This window comes from Colletes gigas, unplaced genomic scaffold (genome assembly GCF_013123115.1).
Source record: "Colletes gigas isolate AHSC1104 unplaced genomic scaffold, ASM1312311v1 Colletes_gigas_Sc00005, whole genome shotgun sequence".
NCBI classification, from domain to species: Eukaryota; Metazoa; Arthropoda; class Insecta; order Hymenoptera; family Colletidae; genus Colletes; species Colletes gigas.
The window spans coordinates 3627934-3651327 of record NW_025106634.1 but is presented as its reverse complement, the minus strand read 5'-3'; the positions used below and the strand labels follow the sequence as shown (position 1 = coordinate 3651327).

The 23394-nt window shown below is 34.4% G+C and overlaps 4 protein-coding genes and 1 long non-coding RNA gene across 9 annotated transcripts; 3 read left to right on the top strand and 2 right to left on the bottom strand.

Annotated features, from left to right (window-relative positions):
* The first annotated feature begins 74 nt into the window (after positions 1-74).
* On the top strand, positions 75-5370 carry LOC122395061. 3 transcript variants are annotated; one of them, XM_043392362.1, is made up of 6 exons: positions 75-152; positions 927-1031; positions 1091-1426; positions 1499-1708; positions 1771-1940; positions 5304-5370. In XM_043392362.1, the coding sequence occupies exons 2-6, from the start codon at positions 930-932 to the stop codon at positions 5314-5316; spliced, it is 831 nt and encodes a 276-aa protein (XP_043248297.1). In that variant the 5' UTR covers positions 75-152; positions 927-929; the 3' UTR covers positions 5317-5370. The 3 variants fall into 3 exon arrangements, with proteins under 3 accessions (XP_043248297.1, XP_043248298.1, XP_043248300.1); XM_043392363.1 differs by lacking the exon at positions 75-152 and adding an exon at positions 632-718; XM_043392365.1 differs by lacking the exons at positions 75-152; positions 5304-5370 and having other exon boundaries at positions 749-1031; positions 1771-2134.
* LOC122395058 (mitogen-activated protein kinase kinase kinase 12) lies at positions 4443-13683 on the bottom strand. Of its 2 annotated transcripts, XM_043392359.1 has the most exons (12): positions 13408-13683; positions 10816-10982; positions 8116-8390; positions 7860-8046; positions 7592-7783; positions 7052-7478; positions 6746-6972; positions 6338-6662; positions 5836-6239; positions 5540-5758; positions 5260-5455; positions 4443-5181 (listed from the first exon to the last, which is right to left on the bottom strand). In XM_043392359.1, exons 2-12 carry the CDS (start codon positions 10953-10955, stop codon positions 5062-5064), a joined length of 2712 nt encoding a protein of 903 aa, XP_043248294.1. In that variant the 5' UTR covers positions 10956-10982; positions 13408-13683; the 3' UTR covers positions 4443-5061. The 2 variants fall into 2 exon arrangements, with proteins under 2 accessions (XP_043248294.1, XP_043248295.1); XM_043392360.1 differs by lacking the exon at positions 13408-13683 and having other exon boundaries at positions 10115-10945.
* On the top strand, positions 9427-12590 carry LOC122395063. Its single transcript, XR_006258956.1, has 3 exons — positions 9427-9473; positions 9877-10298; positions 11139-12590. It is a non-coding gene; the product is annotated as an uncharacterized LOC122395063 (long non-coding RNA).
* A 1243-nt stretch (positions 13684-14926) lies between the features above and the next one.
* On the bottom strand, positions 14927-16762 carry LOC122395016 (tubulin delta chain-like). Its single transcript, XM_043392289.1, has one exon. The coding sequence runs from the start codon at positions 16760-16762 to the stop codon at positions 15422-15424; it is 1341 nt and encodes a 446-aa protein (XP_043248224.1). The 3' UTR covers positions 14927-15421.
* A 1518-nt stretch (positions 16763-18280) lies between these two features.
* Positions 18281-22936, top strand: LOC122395017 (peptidoglycan-recognition protein LA-like). 2 transcript variants are annotated; one of them, XM_043392291.1, is made up of 4 exons: positions 18281-19058; positions 20236-20842; positions 21462-21602; positions 21750-22936. In XM_043392291.1, the coding sequence occupies exons 2-4, from the start codon at positions 20245-20247 to the stop codon at positions 22268-22270; spliced, it is 1260 nt and encodes a 419-aa protein (XP_043248226.1). In that variant the 5' UTR covers positions 18281-19058; positions 20236-20244; the 3' UTR covers positions 22271-22936. The 2 variants fall into 2 exon arrangements, with proteins under 2 accessions (XP_043248226.1, XP_043248225.1); XM_043392290.1 differs by having other exon boundaries at positions 21744-22932.
* Positions 22937-23394: the final 458 nt, after the last annotated feature.

The following is a 23394-nucleotide window of genomic DNA, read 5'->3' as shown; positions in this document are numbered from 1 at the left end:
GTTACAATCGGAGCACCATACACGCGACATAAAATCGAGTATTATGGAAACACATTCTATGGAAGTTATAATGATCGCATATCCTTAAGTACCGACTATGTGAAAGATCAGTTAAGCGCACTCTGCGCCCATGGACGGCGATTCTAAGAACAGTATGTAACCCAGCTGTCGATAATAGTTGTAAAATCACAGACGAAGTATACTAGTAGTGGAGATCAAGTATACGAGTATACTTCGTCTGTGTCTATACTCCATACCTCGTCTGTGATACTACGTAGGGTAATGCTGATACACATATAAATTACTCGTGTGTATTACATGTATTTATTCATATATATGAATAATGCATACGTACACGTACTCGTGTACCTACTGCATACATCATAAAAAATTTATGTGTATGTCAAACGTATACATATTTTATCCATTTTTGCTATTTTGAAGCATTTGTTGTATGCAAATTATCTTCTATCTCACGGATAGACTTAAATGAAACCTGCATTTATCTTAATTAGTTTTTTTTATTTAAAACCAATTAATGAATTTTTGTTGAAACTACATGAAATCGACTTTATTGGATGTTTTAATTGCAAAGAATTTTAAAACAGCAAATCGGTTCTAGTTTAATGTTCTATACAGTATATCTCGAGTGAACTTACAGAACTTGACCCACAAATCAATTTAAAATCCATTCTGTGGTTTGAATGTCAGGGCATCAGTTCGGTGGATACATTCGACTATCGTGAAACGTGTATTTTCATTATTAAATATTAAATTTAATAAAAATATTCGGATAATTCCATTAATTCCTGAATGGCTATCGATAGTGACGAAAACGGATAACCACATAACGTTACTCAACATACTTTTCGTTGTTTTGATCATATTGGTTTAAGCTCAAGTTAATGTCAACATTACGTTTTTAGATAATGGACGTAGAGGATTCTATAGATCCAAAAGATGTGAAAATAACTCTTGAAACATATAAAAAGTTGGCCCTCGATGTTGCAAACCATGACACGATCTTAAAGGTAAAATTTTGTTTCGAATTCGTTAGGATTTTACTATTGCCACAATTTCTTTATTCCAGGACAAAACGGTCCTGTCGTACGTAGCATACGTTTTAGAAGTACCCGATGTTGAAATTATGACTCTGAGCTTAGATATTCTCGAATTATTTGTTAAAAATGTGGATAATTATGTACACATAACCTCTACCTTTGGTGTTCGGGAAGCCCTGGATGCAATTATAAATAAGTACAATATAGATGAACCAAAGATAGCTAACCGAGCTCAGTATATAAAAGATGACATAGAAAGAATGAAACCCCCGATATATAATCTACGTAGTAGATGTAGAAGAGTTATTGAACCTAAAAAACTAAAAACTCATGTTATCGTGTTACACATTCAAGGGCTATTACCAGTAAGTTCAAGCAATACATGCGTGCCTTACTATTACAAATTTAGCATTTCATACCAATGATATGTGAAATAGGAGACCCGTTCAGATTTGGAATCAATACTGATAAGAATCGACGGATTGGTTTCTCTTGTAGTCGATGTAGAACATCAGCGTGTTACGATGCGTACGCTAAGTTATGTCACAGCGAAACAAATTGCAGAAGCTATTCAAAACAATGCAGAGACCATGGAAGCAAGATTGGTTACAAGAAATAAATTCAACCAAGAGTATCTTGTTCCACTGGTAAATATATACATGTAAATTGAATTACATATTTTCTTAATGATACATGATGTAATTTGCAGATTAATACAGAAGACAATTGTGACACTGATGATATGCCAGATTATTTGCCAGAAGAAGACGAGCAAGAAGATGAAAAAGAGGGTGTTGTATCTTTATTTACTGGATTAAGACAAAGTGCTTCATCAATATACAAATCTACTACCGAATTTCTTCAGAATTCGTTTTATTGGTAAATTCAAAAGTAGTTAACATTAAGCATAATTTTTTTATTTTATGATCGGCAAAAAAATATAATAAAAGTAGTGAACGTTTGAAGTTGTTAATTCGTTAACGAAATGTTTCAACCAAATTTATTATTGCATATCTGATTAATAATCTCGTAATACCATGACATTTATTAGATTTTTATTTTTTCATTATATCACGAGCGACAACTTGTTCATTTCTCATCACTTTTAATAATGTACTTATAAAATAATCATATTTATTACAAGAGTGACAAATACACAGATCATTAAGTTTTTCTATGTATTTTCAAGACTGTCAAATGTATACACATTAAAAAATGTAGACAAACATAATTTTACTTTACATCCTAAATAGCAGTGAAAATTTAATGTTGTTACTTAACATTTTTTTTTTTATTAGCCTGTATATATATATATGCAATGTATTTAAATTTCTTACAAATTTATAACTAAACGAAGAATTATAAAACCTTGAAAAAGTACAAGATATAAAATGAGTCATAAAACCTCGGTCTAATCATATGGTATAGTAAAAGAAATTATAACTACTAAGTTGTAGAATGTAAATATGGTTGTACAGGACAAGGATTTTATTACACAAATGTGTATCAATGTAGCATTTATGTTATAAAAGCTAATTTCTTTCAACTTGTATTCAGTTTCTTAATGTTTGAAATGTTTGAAATATCTCATTATTATATATTTCTTCTATTAGAAACTCTCTTGCATTAGAATGCATACGCTTTTTTCATTTCTACATTATCGAACCATCAGGAAAACGATGGATTTGAGCAAAGCTCGATATATCTGGGACAGTTGATCTGTTTCGAGATCGTTCGATACAATTCAATTCGAGATATATCGGGCTTCGCTCGAATTTGCCGCTTTCTCGACGACTCAACTCCGAGTTTCAAATTACCCTCGGTTATTGGAAAGAGACTGTGTGAATATTTATTATATGTATTTTAGTGAGTTAATATATTTTTATATAAAGTGAAATTGTGGTATGTATTATTGGTTTTCTTCACATGAATATATTTATTTTTTAATCAGACGCAAATATGAAATGATGTATTTTCTAAATATTAATGAATACCAATCATTGAGGTCTTGTACTTTGCTTAGAAGGAATTTTATTTAATTTCAACAAAATTTGAATATTCAATCGATGGTATAATCTGTACAAGGTTAACCACAATAAAACGAAGCAAATAGATTATTGTAAATCAACTTTATTATTTGTAACACAAATTTTATGTACCGCTTCTATTATTAAAGAATAATAGAACTAGTCAGTTTAGCTGCCACTGCACAAGGAGGAACAATTTATGCAACTACCTGCATAAATATAATCGATACAATATGTATGATTATTAGAAAGTACATCTCTGTATGTCTTATTAATTACTTCGTCCAAATGAGCACATCAAAATGTTATAATGTATCTTATTTACTATTTGCTTAATTGTACGCGTTGTATTGTCTATATTTACAATGTATAGTAATTGTCATTAAGGCAATTTGAGTTTCAAAGCAGGTACAATAGATGGATGCAGAACAGTACTCTGGACAATTGAGTTGACAATATCGTCTAGTTATGCATACGTAATTGCAATACTTATTGTTATTAATTTGAAAGAATGAGTATGACTTTCATGTACAGTCCAATACTATTGTTGAGTTTCGGTTTGAAACTCAGACAACCTGCACTGTTTTCGCTATGTTTACGATACAACTTATACTAATTTTATTGTAAACAGAGTTATTAAATTAGATTTTTTCATCTTATAATTGAGAAATGAAATAAAATCTATTACATGCATCAATAATAAGATTAATTGTAAAAATGTACTTTTAGTGCATCAAGAATATTTCATGACACTGTGTAATGAAGACCTGATTAGATATTACTTGAGTAATACCTCATGTCATAATTTAATTCAATTCATTCTCAAAAGTAAAACGTTCGCAAAATTGAAAACGTATTGTATCGAAATCATTTTATTTCCAATTATAAGTTTTAACTGTTTCATATTGCACATTACAACTTGATTCATTTTTAAGTTTTTTTTTTTGTTCTTTTTAATATTTTAATAGTCATTGTTTGGTGTACTTTATGCAAATTGCCACAGGCACTTATGTTGTAAAATTTATTTAATCATTGTCATTCGGTTGCTTATTACCTAAATCGTTTCTTAAAGTGTATATCTTTCTAATGAAATATTTATTCTTTTACGACTTCATTGTATTTATATACAATACTTTCTTGTAGACTACCGTACAGTCATACGAGTTTTCTATTTTTTTTTTTTTAATCGATTTCTACACTACGGTAAATCCCTATATATACATACTAACGAATACAATCATCAGTAATTGATTTTGCATTCATTGTACAAATTATTAATCCAAAATTGAATTTTTGTTAATAATGTGAAACAAATGCAATACATGATAACAATTAATTCATACTTAGCTGCAATTGATATACCTACTACAAGGAACTATAAAAAAATAAGAGATAATGGAATGAATATTTTATGAAGCAATGAATTATCTTTCCCTTTGTATGAAAGTATGAGGTGGATGTATTTACAAATAATACTATATAGTAACATGTCGCTAAACATGTGTTTGTAAATTTTCACCCTTATTGAAAATATCAATCTATACTATATTTTTTTTTTCATAGAAAAAGTAATTAGTTTTAAGTGTCCATTTTGTATAACATAGAGTGAACTACACTATAAATAATTATAGAAAGTTCATTTTCATTGAATTAATTAATATACTGAATGTACCTGGATGGTGAACATTTTCTATAAAATAACAGAAGTTGTACTTAGTTTCAGAATGTGACTCAAAATTGTTTCACGTATTTTCAGCTAACGTCCAAAAATGTTTAGAATATTGATGTAACATTTCATTGATAAATAATGCGTAAAATTAATGTACATACATATCTAACGTATATCTTAAATGGATAAGTATCTACAATATTTAACATAGGATCGAATGAGAACATACACTACAGAAATGCACTTGCTATTAGGTACTTATAACATATCACTCGTAAATGTGAGATATAAAAATCGTGTTAATCTAAACGCTGCTTTCTATTTTAGAATTTGCATCTACCGGTTGAGATGCAATTGTAATCTCACTGACTTCATCTGTTTCTGATTGACTTGATGTATCAGAAACATCATCTATTCCTTTCCTCTGAATAAAAACAAAAATTTTAACATGTCATACTATATCTCACATATCAATAAATAAGAAATAAGCACTTTAACCCACCTTATGAGAATAACGTATGTTACGAAGTTCTCTTTGCACATCAGGATTGCTCTCTAACGTGGAGGATTGGCTGGACGGAGGATGCGAATATTCGGAAGTGTTTTCCTCATCAGATGGCAACACCCGTTCTATTCGTACTGTTGCGTGTTTAAATCTTCTTAATCTACATCCAGGACCAATTGGCCTTCTTGCAATACTACAAGTATGAAATTCTTTAGTTTAAAATATATCTATACTACAAAAGCGTATTATATTTGCGATTGTGTTTTTCAAAATGTACCTTCTTCTCCTAAGAGAATAATTATATGTATAACTTGGATCTTCGCCTTCTTCGTCTGACCAGCTTTCTTCATAAGCATCATCTTCAGGGTCACATAAAGTATCTACACTATCAGAACAAGGCCGTGTTTTAATTTCAGATTGTTCTTGTTGTACATTAGTACCGTTAACGATAATTCCACAAAAATGTCCAGATAATTTCACCGATTCCTCTTTACCCCTGAAATTGATTATTAACTGTTGTTTATAATAATAATGATAATTGTTATTAAATTTTGTATATAAAATATACCTTACCTATGCGATATTATTACATCGTCACAATTTCCATTATCTGTCGGAGAAATAAGGCGATTAGCATTGATAATTTCACTAACTTTTCGGCCAAGTGTTTCAAGATTATCGTCATCACTACAGTCCTTTAAACGTTCATTTCCATTTGCATGATTTTCATTTGTAGGTTCAGGACTGGAACAAGGACTAGATTGCATTCTATAATGAACTTCGGACAAAATTGAATTTCCATTTAAACACTCTGGTACTTGTTTACTTAATGACTGTTTATTAATGCTATTTACAGAAAGCTTTTCTGTTGGCGATGCTGCTGTTGTATTTAGAATGGGACTAAAATCAGTTTCACTTATGTGCATTATATCTGTTTGTGTTTGACTGTCCACGAAACGTACACACACTTCTGTACTCTGAAAACAAACGAGTATTTAACATTACGCTCTGTGCACACCGAATACATACATATATAAAAATATATACGTATATATTCTAGTATATAAATACATACTTTTCTTTCACGATGAGGACTTGATCTTGGGCTAGAACTCACACCACACCCGGATCCTACTCTACGATGTCTGTATTTGCGTTGTTTGAAACTATTACTAGGAGCTAAAATTGTCTCCGGTTTATTGGATTCATTTAATTGCGTGTACATAGTGGCTTTTACCGGACTCTGAGGAGAATCTGTTGGCGACGGTGGAGTCGTTGGTGTAGACGATGTTGAAAATTGTGTTGTAGGATTACGTCTACGATGGAGTCTTTCTTGAGCTTTTAAAAGAGGATGTACAAGACGTCTCTTACACTGTTTATATCCATTTTGTTGTTCCCGTCTGAACAATAAAAAATCAAACGAAATTACTACATATAACCATTCTATTATCGAACATATTTTAAATGTCGATTTACTACTCACTTGATCACTTCTCGTTCACGCTGTTCTAATTGTAACAAAACAGCATTCAACTCCAAGCACAAATTATTTGTACGTTCAAGTTTACGTTCGTAGTGTTCTCGAATATCTTGAGCATGCCTCAGTTCATCCTCGCGTCGTCGGATCAGATCAGCTTCAAACCTTGGACTACTACAACTATTTGTTTGCATTTGTTTCATGTGATCCCTGATTTCCTTCTTCCAAGATTGCTGTAATTTTCACAATTATTAAATATTTTAATATTATACATAGTATTATGTTTTCTTAAGAATCTTTCTATTGTTTTACCTGTGTTTTAAAATAATCATCAGGCTTTGTACATAATACTTCAACTGCCGCAATGCCAAGGTGGATTTCAATGTGTTTAAAGGAAGGTCTGTTACGTGGTTTTGCGGCCCAACATTGTTTCACGAGTAACCTGTAACCTTCTGGGCAGCTTGCAGGAATTGGCAAATGAAGAGAGTTATTGCCCACGCCCCAAATAATCGCGGAAGAATCTACATCTTTGTAAGGTACTTCTCCACTTAATAATTCCCACAGTACCACACCGTACGACCATATATCTACTTTTTCAGAACAGGGCTCGTTTCTAATTATCTCGGGAGCCATCCAGGCAACGGTACCGGCAAAACTCATTCTTGTACTAATCTCATTCCACTCTCTGCTTGTCCCGAAATCACTTATTTTTACTACTTCTCCTTGTCCTATTAACACACTGAAAAAATTCGCAATACTATACAAATGCATAATTTCCAGTGAATTAAATCCTTTTGTCAATGTAAGTCTAAAAATCATAACAACTGAGTTATATTACATTAAACGTCATACTTTGGGCTTTTAAGATCTCTGTGTATAATTTTATGTGCATGAAGATAAGCCATTCCAGCTGCAATCTGTTTTGACCATGATACCAATCTTGGAGGTGGAACTGGTTCTCCAGCCCTAAGAAGATCGTATAACGGTCCATATGGACAAAATTCCATTATTATACAATAGCATGGTGCTTGCGTACAGACCCCTCTGAAAGGTATATAGAGACGTTTTATATTGTTACATTACACATTTTTACACCTCGGTAATACGTTTGGAAACTTACTTAAATTGAACAATATTTGGATGATTAAGCTTTCGTAAATGTCGTATATCAGTCTCACGTGGTTCACGTACTTTTTTTACAGCTACGACATCTTTATTTAATTTTCCGCTAAATACTGCTCCCTGAGCTCCAGACCCGAGCCACTGAAGATCGCTAATTGATTCAAACGGTATTTCCCAATCATCCGCTGGAATAATATTTTTTATTAATTATATTTATAAAAAATGTATAAAACATGTAGGAAATAAGTATTTACTTTGATGCCCTTTAATCTTCTCATTTACAGCTGCTTTCGAAAGCATAGTCCACACCGGACGCATACATCCTAGTATACCCTCTACCCAACTTGTTCTTTGTGCATCTAGTGTTACAGAGCCTGGAGTACATTTTGTTGCAGTTTCACTAGAATTACTATTGCTTTCAGAATTGGTATGATTGTTATTAGGTAATTGAACATCACGCGTGTCAGTGATTATAGGACCACCAGCAATACCACTCAGCTGACCCAATTCCTCTTGAATGCATAACATGCTAAAACAAACGATACAAGATATCAAAAAAATGATCATTTACAGGTAATTTTAAAAAATGTTAACAGTCAATTTTATCTATACAACTAAATTGCATTTTTATCAGTTATTACTTCCAAAAACGAATTAATTATTTCTTTTGTTTTTTAACAAAACGGTATTACTTAATTTAATTTACAAACCTGGAATAATACATATAAAATATGACAAATCATTAGAACTATTTTCCATTTATTTTTTGTAATTTTTAACATATTCTGAGAGAAGTTTTCAAGGTCGCGCGTGATTAGTAATGTTTAGGTCAAAGATGACGGAAAACGTGATGTATCCGTGGAAGTTTATCTTATGTGCTTGTGTGTGTACATATGGTAAAATTTGTATATACTTTCTTTATGTTGCATCTCGCGATACCTATACATATATGTATAATGATCATTACGAACTTAAATAAATGCACAAATAATAATATTTACGCGCTAAGCAAGGAAATCGTATATGTATATTTATTAATGTAAAAAAAAAAAAGTAATAAATTCATGTTTAAGCGGGGTTTTATATACGAGTCGATTATCAATTATTGATTTAACGGATACGTGTTGCAATGCTACCAAATACTTCAAGGGCTTTTCATCCATTTAAAGCTTCATAATTACAATAACGGACAGTGCGGACATAGTCACTAGAATAATTTAAGAAAAGTAAATTATTTTATGAGCTTCCATTTCAAATATTATTTTATTCGTTCAAAATGAAGAATTGTTTCTAAAAGTATCTTAATTGAAGAACAGAGCATATAAAGAAACGAAGAAATAATTATTTGATTTTAATATTCGAACGATAGCCGAACGTGTATTCGATTTATACGCGATATAAATCGAAGAAATTGTAAGTAAGATAATTAAGCCAATTTAAAAAAAAGTCCTATGGAGATTATGAAATTAGTGAGAAATAAATTATTGTTTTGATTTGCAGTTTGGTCTTATCACGGTGCAAACAGTCAGCTGACGATACAATCGCGTTATTATGCTCGCAGTCGAGTAACTTTCTTCGAGGAAATTGTGTTATTCAAGAAATATAACATGCAGTTAAGTATCTCTGTAAATTTGAAGCACTGTTCGTTCATTTTCGACATAAAAATAATTTAATAAAAAAATACAATACAAACCACATAAAGCATACCATACAAAATTAGCAATGAACACGAATATTGTCTTTCATAAAATGTCGCGAAGTAAATAATTAAAAATCAATAAGAAAATAAGGGCATCATACTCGTTAGAATGCTTTTTTTACGTGATTTGTACACCTGTCAAATGTTTAACCAACAATTATAAATCGTAAGCGTAAATCAAAACAAGTAATGTTACACGTAAAACGATATATCGCCAGCAATATAGGTAACCGTAGAATAGACACTACAAGTTACACTACTTCGAAATCTATTATGCATCCTATGCTGTATCGTTTTATGAGAATATGTATTTCAGGTTCGTTAAGGATGTGGAATCGCGCGTTAAAATTATGTGTAAAATCGCGAAGGATGGAAAGATGCGAGTGCAAACAGATCGTGCAAACGGAAACTATGTTACGGGTATCTGATAAATGAAAAAAAATTGGAAAACGCGAGTTTGTATGCGGATGTATTGGTACGAGGACAAGATCGAAGCCGTCAACGATGGTGCCGTTATCGGAAGCGCATTCCGACGATTTGGCCTTCGAGCTCACCTCCTCGTACCGACGTTGTTTGGAACGGCCGCATCGTCGTTCCGCGTCTTCCTGAGGAAAAGCCGTGTAAAAACCATCGTACAACGCGTAGCATATGGATATAACACTCGTGTCGCATGCACTGACAGAAAGTGTTACAAAATCATGCCACCGACCGAACGTTTGCGAGACGAGCAACAAATAAGTACGTGAAAACTACAGACGATATACACGAGCCCGAGACATATCGTAAACTGGCGAATTCGCCGGCAGAGGGCCGGCATTTACCGTTCGCTCCTTCAATATGACATACGCGTGACGATCAAGTGTAATGTATTGTTCGCAGCTGCCGATGCATGTGGTTCGATAATATTTAAACTCGCGTTGTTTACGAATCTTCAACATATTCGTAGCGTTAACGCGTATGCTAGAATACTTGTCGAAATCGATGGTACGAGTCAGAATTGTTTTCTATTCTTCTTAGTGCTACAGTTTGAAATAATAATTTACGGTAGACGCACAACAAGCGATTAAGCATACGCATGCGTGACTCTACGCGCGTAACTTTAACAAGGAAGCGCGTTGTTTCAAATGTATATTTATTAGAGATTATAGTCTTGGGCGTATATTATTATAAAATACACGTGCACGCAGATTATTAGTGCACGTATCGAATTTATATATTTGTCGTGCATCGATTTGTTTATCTCCGGTACTCTTACCTATTAGTAAATATATGCGTTTCTGGGTGCGAAGGTGATAAAACAACTTCATTAACACCCGACGGTGCTTCCGTTTCCTGAAATTCAAGTTTATACATCTCAGGTTGAGGTAGTGTCTCGGTCTCAGCAGGGGTGCGCATTCTTGTCTATCTTTCCGTATTCAATTTCTAAAACAGGAGTTAAAACGCTTGTTAAGTAGAATGTTTTCTTACGTCACAAATTCTTTTCTTATCACATTAGAAATGTTTCTGTTTACCCCATTGTGTACACGCGTAAACGCATAACACGTGCAAAATGTAATGTTATCCGTTACCGTGTTACAGAGAATGAGGCAACGGATGAAAAGGAGAAGAGACGAATAAGAAATCACCTTTGGCATAATATGGGGAGGTTGGGTTCAATGGAATGCCGATCTAGTAACAGGCGTGGTATGTGACCGTCACATACCTAACTTAACCGTGGTTTTGTTTTTCGTGTAAATTCCTTATATCAGGCAGGACCGTATTATTTGCATTTCTCAGCTAACGATCAAGAAGATCTTTGAAAAAATGAATCAACATTCCGAGTAAAGGTATTTTTCTTAACGAATTATGATTAAAATTTACATGATAGGAGAAATTTGGGATTTCAATTAAATTTACGTATCATCCGACATGATATTAAATCGTAGATTTTTTATATTCGCTATTTGGTCGAAAAGTAGAACAAACGAGTTAATTACGCATCCAACCAGATCTATAACTACCATATACTGGTTTGAACGCGGCACCCTTTCGCACCACGAAAAAAAAAAAAAAAAAAAAAAGAATACGAAGTTTTGTACAGTGAGTCACTCGTAGGCGTGCCTTGGATTAATCCCAAGCACCTGTATTCAAGCTAGGTAAGCTTCTAACACGCTACTAGCAACCCCCGAAACCTTCTAAATCTCGTGTCAGTCAAAGTTTAATTCCAATTACAAAGAAAATGCATAACAGGAACTGCAATAATCACATCGTTTCAATGAAATACGTTTTATTGATCGACTTGAACGATTACATGTACTGTACAAAAGGGACTTGTACCATTAAGCTCAATAGACATTGGATATAACTGTAGTAAATCATTTACTAAAAACTATCAAAATAGGATAATGCTAAAGATAAAAAAAAAATAATTCTTTTCCTCTTTTTCATTGTTATTTGGTATGTTTGAGAACTGCTGTTGTTTCATACAGAAAAAGGCACGTACACTTCAAATTTTGCTTGAGTTAACGGATCGATGTTCCAAAAGAGTGAGCATGTTGCACCCCTTCTTTTTTAGGCACTGTTAACAACTCGGTGACTAACGTGAAGCGACAAATTTAATAAAGCTAACGGAATATATTACATCACCTTCAACCCTTGAAATATTCGTCACATACGTGCATGTGCATAACTTCGTTATATTTGAAACGGCTATCGGGTTTTATAATAGTCTAAAAATATTTCCTAATATCGAGGTCGATGGATAATACAGTTTCGGAATAGAAACATACAATTAAATGAACGAGCAACGCGAAACAATATAAGTACAACAGAATAAATACAAACGGTGCTAATTGATTAAGTTTGATTATTACCATCTTTTTATCTATACGCGTTTACGTCACTTTTGTTATGCAATTTTGTATAACCACGTAAAAATAGGACTTACGTATTGTTAAATATTTCGCTAAAGCAACAGAATTATACTGCACATCCTGGCATTGAAATCACTCGATAAATTCAGTGATCGCGACGCTGCTACAATATCAGTGATCGGCATATGCATTGTTACGGCTAAGTTTTAAATAAACGCAGTTTCAATAATATTTTGAAAAATTAATTTTATTATATTTGAAATTTAATATAATCGATATAATGAGGATACGTGGCAAGAGAAATATAAAAATTGTTAAAATTTGAATACACAAAAAGTATACGTACATAATTGGAAGTATAACGAATTCCAACAAGAAAAATTTCTCTCAGAAATATAATATTCTTGAAATATAAATTGTAAATATTTGCTTATCCCAGTGCACAATTTTAATATTTTACTGGTTTCGAATACATCAGGTAATACGAAATCATTAATACTCATTTTGGGTTTTGATATCATTGTTCGAAGTTTTAAGAAATGTTTCGAAAATCCATTTCGATTGTAACGCTGCCCCTTTAAGAATTCTATTTTATTCGTTCGTATAAAAATAACCGACGCATCTATCGAAATGGTAAACGGAGTGCAGTTCGAAGTGTCGACAGTTCGACCCTAGTGACGTTTCAATCCGTGTAACACTGCAAGAGAGTAGTACAAAACATGTGCCGCTGCGACGGACGCAACGAGATCCGTACTCAATGCAGAACGATTGGGAACGAGCTTTCACTTTCCTCGAGCGGCTTGCACAAGCGGGACACTATCGTGGCCAGGGGCTCGCGATATTTGGCATGAAAAACTCGCCGAAGCATGAAGCGTCGCGTTTTTGCAAAAAGTATAGAACAAATCGAACGAGACTCTCGTGTTTGGAACCAAGGAAGAGGAAGAGAATGGGAGACGCTTTATCGATTAAGCTCATGCCACTACCCCTCTTCTTACCTGGAGAAAAAATTTCTGCCGACAGCGACGGCGACAACGACGATTCCCTACGAAGTATCCATAAAGTTGTAACTGGCGCCATGCATTTGTGAAGCCTTCGCAACTGCTGAGTCTGACACTATAAGATGCTCAAGAGTCTTCGACTCTCTCGGGGAAATTATCCTCGTTTTGCACGTCACGATAATCATACGGACGAATATGCACGTATTGCACTTTCTTGAACGTGACACTGTACGTATTAGTCCGAGTTATACGCAAGCTCAAAGAGCCGCGAATATCTTTTTGTTGACGGTCATGAAAACAACCCCGCAACACCCCGACGCACGACGCGTCCAGCGGACACTAAACAAAATGGCGCGCTCTGTCGTCCGCGGCTTCGACACCAGAGTGCGCTTGTTCTGTATTGCGTATAAAGACGGCGTCACTGTATTATACAGCAGAGGGGGACAAAGTTGGAACAGGTCCATCTATTCAAACCACGCCTCTTAGTATTCGAGTCGCGCACACCGATTCACTACCTATTGTGCTGTGTGCTGTATGCAGGCTTGCAGGGACGCATGCTTCCAAAATATACGGTATAAAAATATAACCTCTGTTTGTATATTTTTATGACTGTTTCACCATAAAGGCTTTAACCGATTTTATTGTTCGATATTATGGTCATAGATGTTATATAGAGACTGTCGTACCTTGAAATATTTCTATAATAAACAAACATTTGAGAACTAACGAGCGTGCGTCCCTGATTACGTTAGATGGCGCCACAACTTTACATGTTACTTCCTTCTACCCCGTATGTATTAGCAAAAATCGCTAACAGAAAACTTTGGTGCATTATTTTTTTGTTTTATTAAGAAAGGAAAAAGATTTTATGAATTTAATGTGAATTCTTTATTCCTTGAAAAATACGAAGTAACAGTTATATATAAATCTTTTCTCTTTTTTTTTCTGACGACACACACTATCGTAGGGTCTAGGAGATTAGTGGTGGGGTGGTACGTTTAATCTTAAGGTGCTCAATAGTTAGGATATGCAGTGGGGGTGATGAAGGGGCAGCAAACGAGTTCTTGACAATCGTGGCTGTACCTGTAACGCTTGACTGATGCTAGAGAGCGGTGCGGATAGTGCATCTGTCGTTGTTTATGTAGTATTCACCACACTATAGATCATTCTTCTTTTTCTACTTTTACGTAACGTGTCTAAAACTTTGACCTTGAGGCACCTTACGTAGCTATGGCAGGACGTTTCACTAGATAATTTCAACTATTAGTGAATCTAAGGATTTGTTTTTATTTTTAACGTTTTCCATTACATATTTTAGATTGCGTATTTTTGTAAATATGAATTGTGATACCCTTGAAATAATCTGAAAGTATTAAATACTTCATTCGTTGTTGAAATCTTTATCAATTGTATATACATTTTTATTACGTTTATGTACAATTATATTTAAAAAATTGTATTGTATCAGACAATATTTGCAATATCAGTAATGGAAGCATTGCCAAGAAATTTATTTTTTTTACTCTCCTGGGATAGATATAAAAATATTTAAGGAAGTAGAAATGACCATCGATTCCCAAGTCTTTCCATCATTTCTCGGAAACGGTCAGGGCTTTTTCGTTCTGCATTTATATTGTTCCACGAATTCGGTCGTCCCTTTGCACAAGCGCAGAACATGTAAAAGTTGTAGAAGGGATGTGTTTAGCTGGGTAGCCCGTTCTGTTTCATCCCACTCTCCCCACGTTGAACTTAAAGCCGCCCTCGGTCTATTCCTCCTTTTTTCTTCATATTTTCATTCCATCTTCCTTTGTTCTTTACATTCTCCCTGCCGTCGTTGCATCTTTTGACGCATGTGTATGCATTTTCGGCGTCGCAAGTTGGTCGATTCTCTAATGACGTCATAATTACCCTCTCACATACACGTTTCTTAGCTCTCGCGTATGCAGTATTTGAATTTTTTATTTGTAAAAGAAATATTCAAGATTAAAAATAGTTCATAAAATTAAATTAATTATGATTTTGCGTGTGGAACTAATTCCTTGTACTCTTTCACAATGTTTTCAACTACTGCAAATGCTTGTAAAAAATCATCCTCTTCCAAGCCAAATTGTTTATATTGATGCAAAAATGCAGCATGAATGTAAGATTTCCAAGTTTTATCTAAAAGTATGTTCATAGGATGACAAATTTGAGAATTATTTGTAATCAAAGCAAGAAATTTATCATGATTTAACAGTTTTCGTTTTTGGTGCAAATGGGAAAACCAATCAGTTGTATTCCAGTTTGCATATAAATGTTTCTTTCTAAATTCATCAGGTAATATAAAGTCTTCGTTTGTTGTAGGACCACGTGTTACTAGAATATTCGATATTGAACAGGTGTAAACATGATGTGTGGTACTTCCTCTTGAACCGGATGGCATTTTTAGTTCAAGATCAGTCAGCTGTGAATTTAAATTAGGCATTCGAAGTGTTTGTTTTAAATGATGTACATACGAACTCCAATTACATACAGGTTCATATTCAGAAGATGTTGTACTTATATGTGGAGTACTTTTAATTGTTGCTAATTTATAAGAAGGATGCGATGCTATTTGAGACACTATTGAATTTATGCTATGTCTTGCATGATTTATTGGCTGGAAAACAGCTAATAATTTTTCTGAAATAATTTCATTTATATCTTGTAAACTTGTGGCTGACTTTTGTAATAGATTTTTACATATATTATGAATTTGTTCATTTTCAAATATAATATTCATGTCACTTTGATTGTACAGTTTTGCTAAAGTAAATAATGTATTATAGTTTTGGGTGCACACTTCACCAAATGAAAATGGTAATATTGTTGTTGTAACAATTGATTTTGTTTCATATTCTTCTCGCAATAGTTGTGCAATGTTGCTCCCAATACCAGACCCTGTTCCACCCGCTGAACTTAAAAGTAAAAGAAATCCATCAAAATGGTCAGTTTTTTCTATTTCTTGTCTTATTGCATTTAGTATCATATCGCTCAATTTGTATCCTTTTATCAAATAACCGTATGCCCAGTTGTTTGCACAACCCCCATCAGCTTGACAAATTATATTTTTGTTCCAATACGTCCATGGAATAGTTGTGTCATTGCACATTTTATTTATTACTTTCTGTTCTGTATCTACAAGAATTGCCCTTGCTAAACGTTTACCTTGTTTAGAAATACCATTAAACCATTTATTAAATGTATCTTCTGAATATTGATAATTAGTATTATAGGATACACCTGTATTCACACATTCTATGTCAGCTGATAATTTTGAAAATAATGTGTGCCCTAGTTGATTTCCACATTGTCCAAATTGTACTGTCAACATATTTAAATACGTTTATACGCATTTATCGGTTTAAGAAAGGTTTTCTACTTGAAAGCACAAATGTCAGTAAATAAAATTATGCAGATGTAGAGTTGTTAATAGGGTGCTATTTGATCGGTGAAAGGTAACATTCGAAAGTAGTTCAACAGGCCACCGTAAGATGTCGCAGACATAATGTGCGATAAAACAGTTAAAAATCGCAAATAAATAAATTCACTAATTATCTGTCGATGCATTTTCATTTTTCAAGCATCGTAGGCGTGCTTTAATAAAAGTCTTGATTACATATTTCATTTTTCGAGCATTCCGTGTATTTAATTCCGTAAGATTCCGTTCACGTAAACAATTCAACTCGTAACAGTTGTACGTTATGAATAATAATGAATAATGAATAAGATTTTTAATAGCCGCGTGTAACGACGTTGATTTTCAAAACATTTAGCAATGTATATTATATTTTTATCAGTTGATGATTCACGAATGTACATCTCGCAATTACTTCGAGGCATTCTACGCACAGAGCAAACGTTAAATGTAAAAGTATGATTACATTCATTTAAAACTTGATAGAATTGTTAAATCATCAATTATTTAAATTTCATGCATAGAACTTGTAACAGTATCGAAATCAAAAGTTACGATTAGTTTTCAATCAATATTTATGCGTATATAATAAATAGATATAGTTTTGAGTGCAATGTTTATCTTTTTTTAATTGCACAAAGTGAAATGAAGAATTTTATCTTAAGTACGTGCTTAGAAAGTTTAGTTTTATCTCTACCTTTGATCACACGCAATTACCGCAAACGTCGTTAGAATACGTGATTGTAAATCGTTTTTTACCGTGATTACTAAGAGAAGTGTCTTCGAACGTTCTACGTTTTGCATTGCTTAACCGAAGACCGAATCATTTTATCATTAAGGAAAACAGTGTCGCTTAAAATGTGAATATCTATCACATTTTTTAAGGTTATAATATATTAATAGCTTTATAGAATATGTACACGAGATTAGCGTTTCTATACTGCTTATGTACGGATGTACTTGCACATATCGCTTCGACAGATAAAGTTCAACAAGATACAAATATCTTTTACCAGCTCGTGTGTTTACTTACAGTATCGATGGACGTAACGCGATTTTTATTGCGGCGAAAGTGTGTACAATTACAATGATACACCCATCGAAGAGATTCATTCAGTTCGTATACTGATTTATAAATAGAATCGATCGATCGAAAACCTATAAATGATACCTGTTTACCTCTATTTCGGACACGATCATGACAATCGTGAGAGTAAACTGGGAAAACCCTAGCTTAACCTGACGGTTCGTCTGCACTGTCGCATCATGTAGGTGTATCAGAAATTCCATGAGTAACAAACTGGAAATCTATGTAATTCGACGATCGTGTGCACACGCGAACACTCCTACAGAATGTCCAGACGAAGACAGAAAGATACAGAGTGGGGTTGGAAGCAATTTCGCAGCTCGATCGTCGAAACACCGACAGTTCGTCACGGTGACGATTAGCGGAAAGATAATGCATATCAACATCGGTCGCGATCCGAACCCGTCAACGGTTTAGTTTCAATTGATCGTCACTTCCGTTCCTATCGTACGGCGCGTTACAAGGGAAATCGTCGCCAAGTCGTGTGGACTTTCTACCATCGACCAGTTTTTGGGTTTTTTCATTTTTATTTCAATTTACTCGTATGACGTATCGGAGACCACGAAGATTTCTTCCTCCAGCGAGCAGCGTTAACGACAGTCACGTCCTTCGTGAAAACTCGTCCCACGTCACGAAGCAGTGACGTAGAATTACAAAACCAACGATACACGATACGACGTACTAACAAAAGAATCCACGGGACGTTACGGATGTGCCGTTTATCGAATCGGTTATAGAACCCTGCGGTTTTCGTTAAGAATCTCGTTTGGTATGTCAAGGATCACCGAGGAGATTTAAATAAAAGTCGTGTCGCGTACAAGTTTTAGCTGCAGCTGTGGCCTTCGGAAGATGCGTGGTTTAACCGGCTGCAGTGCCCGCGACAGTGTCGTAGAATCGCGATGAGGTCGTTAATGCGTAATTTATAAACGAGTTTTTGATAATCAACGGATCGTTATATCGTGGTGCAAGTTACTGTTGGTAATCGTGCAACTTTGTAAAAGCTTGTAGAGACATTTCCATCGAGCACCGACGAAGGAAACTCGTTTAAGAAGACGCCATGTTGTAATTAGTGGTGATCAAACGCTGGCAGTGACCGCGGATAAGGGAAACGATGATTTGTACGAGGTAATTACATTTCAGTTGTACCGCACAAAGAGAAACAACCGGATCGATTAAAATCAATTTTATCGGTGTCCATCATTGTTACAACTTTTTTCAAACCTTATCGCCATTGTTATTATCATTTATAGCACCATCTGCTGTATCATTTTTACCGTAACTTCTGATACACTTCCGTTCGAATAAAAGTGACTTTTTTTTTTATTTTGTCGCGTACAATCCTCGGTAATTGCGTAAATTTTGTCTGATACGATAAACTTTGCCCTTTAACGACACGAATAGCACGCTCTACAATGCCACGAATAAAATGGTAGGCCATTTAAACAAGAAAAAGTCGTAATATCTTTTATCTCGACGATGACAACTTAGTAACAGAGTAAGCCTTTGTCAGTATGGTTGTTGAACAAATATCGATCGAAAAGATAGTTTTGAACGACTGTGAGTTTGAGTTTTACGATCTCCGGAAGCCAAAATTAGCATACTAGCGTTATGACGCATTATACGAAATCGTCGTTTAATAACTTTCGAAAATCATTGACTTAATGGATTAATGAATTAGTGCTTTTGAAAATTTAATATTTACTGTAGGTTTCTTATGCTATAATTAATTGCAAATGTAAAAGATTCATTTTTCAACAATTTAAAATTCAGAGTATTTCATAGAAGTGTAGCCGCTGTACGAATGTTTACGTTGCTACATCGTATGCAAAGTACATGAAACAGTACGTAGTGTCCTAGAATTCACAAGTATAGATTGCACGTACTACACGTGACTGTACAAACCTGAGTTTATGAACCGTTAACAAGAAGCATTGACCTATTAGACTCGGTTACTTTACCTCAATGTAGAGTCTACTAAGATTTGTATCAGATAATCCATACAGGGTTAGGTTAGGTTAGAAAAAATATTTCGAAAAAACAGATTATGCATTTTATGTATTTTTCAAGATTAAGATGGAACACTGTATGCTATTCGTGTTGCGTTACATTAATCAATGTGTTATCATCATTATACATCTTTCGTTAATGCGTTAAATTTCGTTAACTCATTGAACCGTTTCTCTTGATTATCGATCGTACATAACTTATCGTGCATTATAATCGAGGTAAATAATCACGCTTTATGATCGAGCCGTGATTCAAATTTCGGAACAAAACGATAGCATGGAACGTTCTTCTTCAGTGCGTGGGCATGGTGACATTGGTGCAGCAGCATCAGCAAACAGTACCGGACGGGAACCGATACCAGAAGGACCAGGAACAAGCCAATTGTCACATTGCCATCGAGAGTCACGAGACTGTGAGCAATTGTGGCGAAATTGTACACACCCCCACGGACACCGCGGTCGTCGTCGCTGGAAATGACAACTTTGTTGGTTCCTCTACGCAGTGCAGTGACGTAGAGGACGAGGACGAAGATGATGAGACCGATATCGAGGATGGAGAATGGATAATCGATTTACCTGTGCCGACGGTGTTCCAGCAACACCAAGTGGCCACCACGAATGGGAATGTGGCGCTACCTCACGCCGACGCCTCGAACTTCGGCGATGTCTGCGTAAAGAATTCAGCTAATGTGCATCTTGGTAACAAGATATTTTACAAAGATCCGGTGACAATAAAGCAGTTCATTTACACGAATCCAATTGCGATAAAGGACTGCGACACGGTTACGGGCAACACCAGTCGTGTCTCGAATACCAACGCATCTGATTTATCAACCGCTAACGGAGATCTGTCTGCCAATGCCAACAGACCAATCTTGTCTCAAAATCCTGCCGTCGATAAAGGTGATTATGATAAGAGCACTGTGTAAATACGGGTAATTCTCGCCATTCTGGATTTATTCATTCCAATACCTGTTCCCGACAATTAAATTGTTTCCATTGAAAATTGTGTTAAATTCGTAAAATGAAAATTGCCTGTATATTTCATTTATACAGTCTGTCGTGTAAAGATTTTACGAAGACCAATAAACGCGACCCCGGTGGGGGGTTATAAACCAAATATATAAAGTCATGAAACAATTAAGAATAAATCAATATTGTAGATCTTATCGATGACATTTTAATAGCTTCTAGAATTAGAGTTAGAATATTTTATCTAAATCGGTCATTGCTGAACACAAACAAACGTCTTCTATCTAATCCGCCAACTCCAGCGACACTTGAATTCTATCTTTGCGAGATTATTAGATGAATTCGATAACAATCTAGAAAAAGTAACGGTAGGCGAGGTCGTGGTTTAAGATTTATTTAATAAATAGGTTTGAAAGTAATTATTTGAAAAATCGCTAGATACGAAGATAACGGCTCATTGACAAAGATTAAAATAGAGTATCCTTAGTATATCAGCAGTAGTCAGTTCTTCCGTGTTTGATAAATTTTGATTCTTTGTTTATTATTTCAGTAACGGACTGGTTATGGACTCGTAGATGCGCGGTGATTTTTTGTGTACTAGTTTTAATTGCGACTGCTGTGATCTTTGCTTGCGTCTACATCGCGAACAATGTTGCTATTCCATCGGCACCTGTTTTCCCGGAAATACCAGGTATCTATCATATGTTGTTTACGTAAATACACCGGATACTGATAACGTATAACGTATAAACGTGTATAGTTATTAATGCGTTCTTGGTTTATCGCGAAATATGTCGATATTTTTCGTCTCAATAAAATTGTAATATTTAAGTTGCAGATGTTGACGCGAAAAATGTACGTTTTGTCGAACGTAACGAATGGGGTGCTCAACCGCCTTCAGGGCCTTTGACAAAACTAAAACTTCCGGTACCGTATGTGATTATAAGTCACACAGTTACCGAGTTCTGTTCGACTCAATCGGAATGTACATTCCACGTTCGGTTTGCCCAAACGTTTCATATTGAGTCTCGAAAATGGGCGGATATCGGTTATAATTTTCTCGTTGGCGGCGATGGGCTTGTATATGTTGGCCGGAGTTGGGATTACATAGGTGCCCATTCCTTTGGATATAATAACATAAGTATAGGTATTTCTTTTATCGGTACATTTAATAACGTTATACCACCGAAAAATCAATTATATGCCGCGCAACGGATCATCGAATTGGGCGTAGAAAAGGGTAAAATCGCGCCGGATTACAAGCTATTAGGGCACCGACAAGTCTCTCCGACATTAAGCCCGGGTGACGCTTTGTACAGTGTCATAAAAACTTGGCCTCATTGGTCGCCACAGTCATAATAAATTTTAATTCATATTTTGTGATACATTGACATAGTGTGCTTCACATTTATTTAATCGTTCATATCGTCCAAAGTTTTATGCAATTATACGTTGACGCGATTATTTAAATAATAAGCTGATAACCATTCGAAATATAACACTGAGTCTAATTTAATAATAAACAAATCTATATCACTATAACGTCTTTAATACAGGTTAAAAGTAGAATAAAAAGAACTTGACATGATTAAAACGTAAACAGAATACGAAGATCTCTTTTCTAGATTAGTTGAAATTGTTGTAGTTTGGTTTATTGTAAAGGAATTTATTTTAACACATATTCAACTGTACACGAAGAGTCGCTGTTGTGTTTATAATACGGCTGACGAGACGAAAGTGAGTGAAGGAGCGTACAGAGCCGGAAATCGGGAAACAAGAACAATACAGAGATCACGTGACACATTACATAGCGTTTACATACTATACTAAGAGATGTCACGATTATTATGATTTACAACAGAAATTAGTCGGAACATATCGCATAAGAATTTCATATTCTCGACTACAAATGTGATGTATAAATACTTTAATAAAATACTGTTGACTACTGTACGTTATACGACGTAAAATACAACAATTTTATAAGTCGTTCAACGTACGTTAGAAGAATGTATATAATACGTAAACGCGAAAAAGTGTATGTATATATGTATTAAATTTTTATTGTGAATGTAATACTTTGCTTTGATTTTTTCAAAGGAATGTATAATATTACTATACATATGTAATAAATATGAATATTTCGCATGAAAATTTAAATTCTTTCATATTTAGAATTGCATTAAATATACGATGCAGACAAGATAGGATATATTAACCAAGAAAGTAGCATCCGTTCCGTGTAGAGGGCGTTGGATCGCTTGAAATCCTTAGGTCTTGTTCACAATATAGAAATGTTTCAACGTCGAAGCATTGCGGAACGCAAAATCGACTCAGTGGTCGGAAATGATTGATTACGGAATACATATGTTCGAAGCAACTGTTATTAACGGTATACTTGAAGGAAGTAAATGTATAGAGCTCTCAGGGATTAAAAATTTTTATAAATTTTTTATAATTTTTCGAATTGTATGCCAACATGA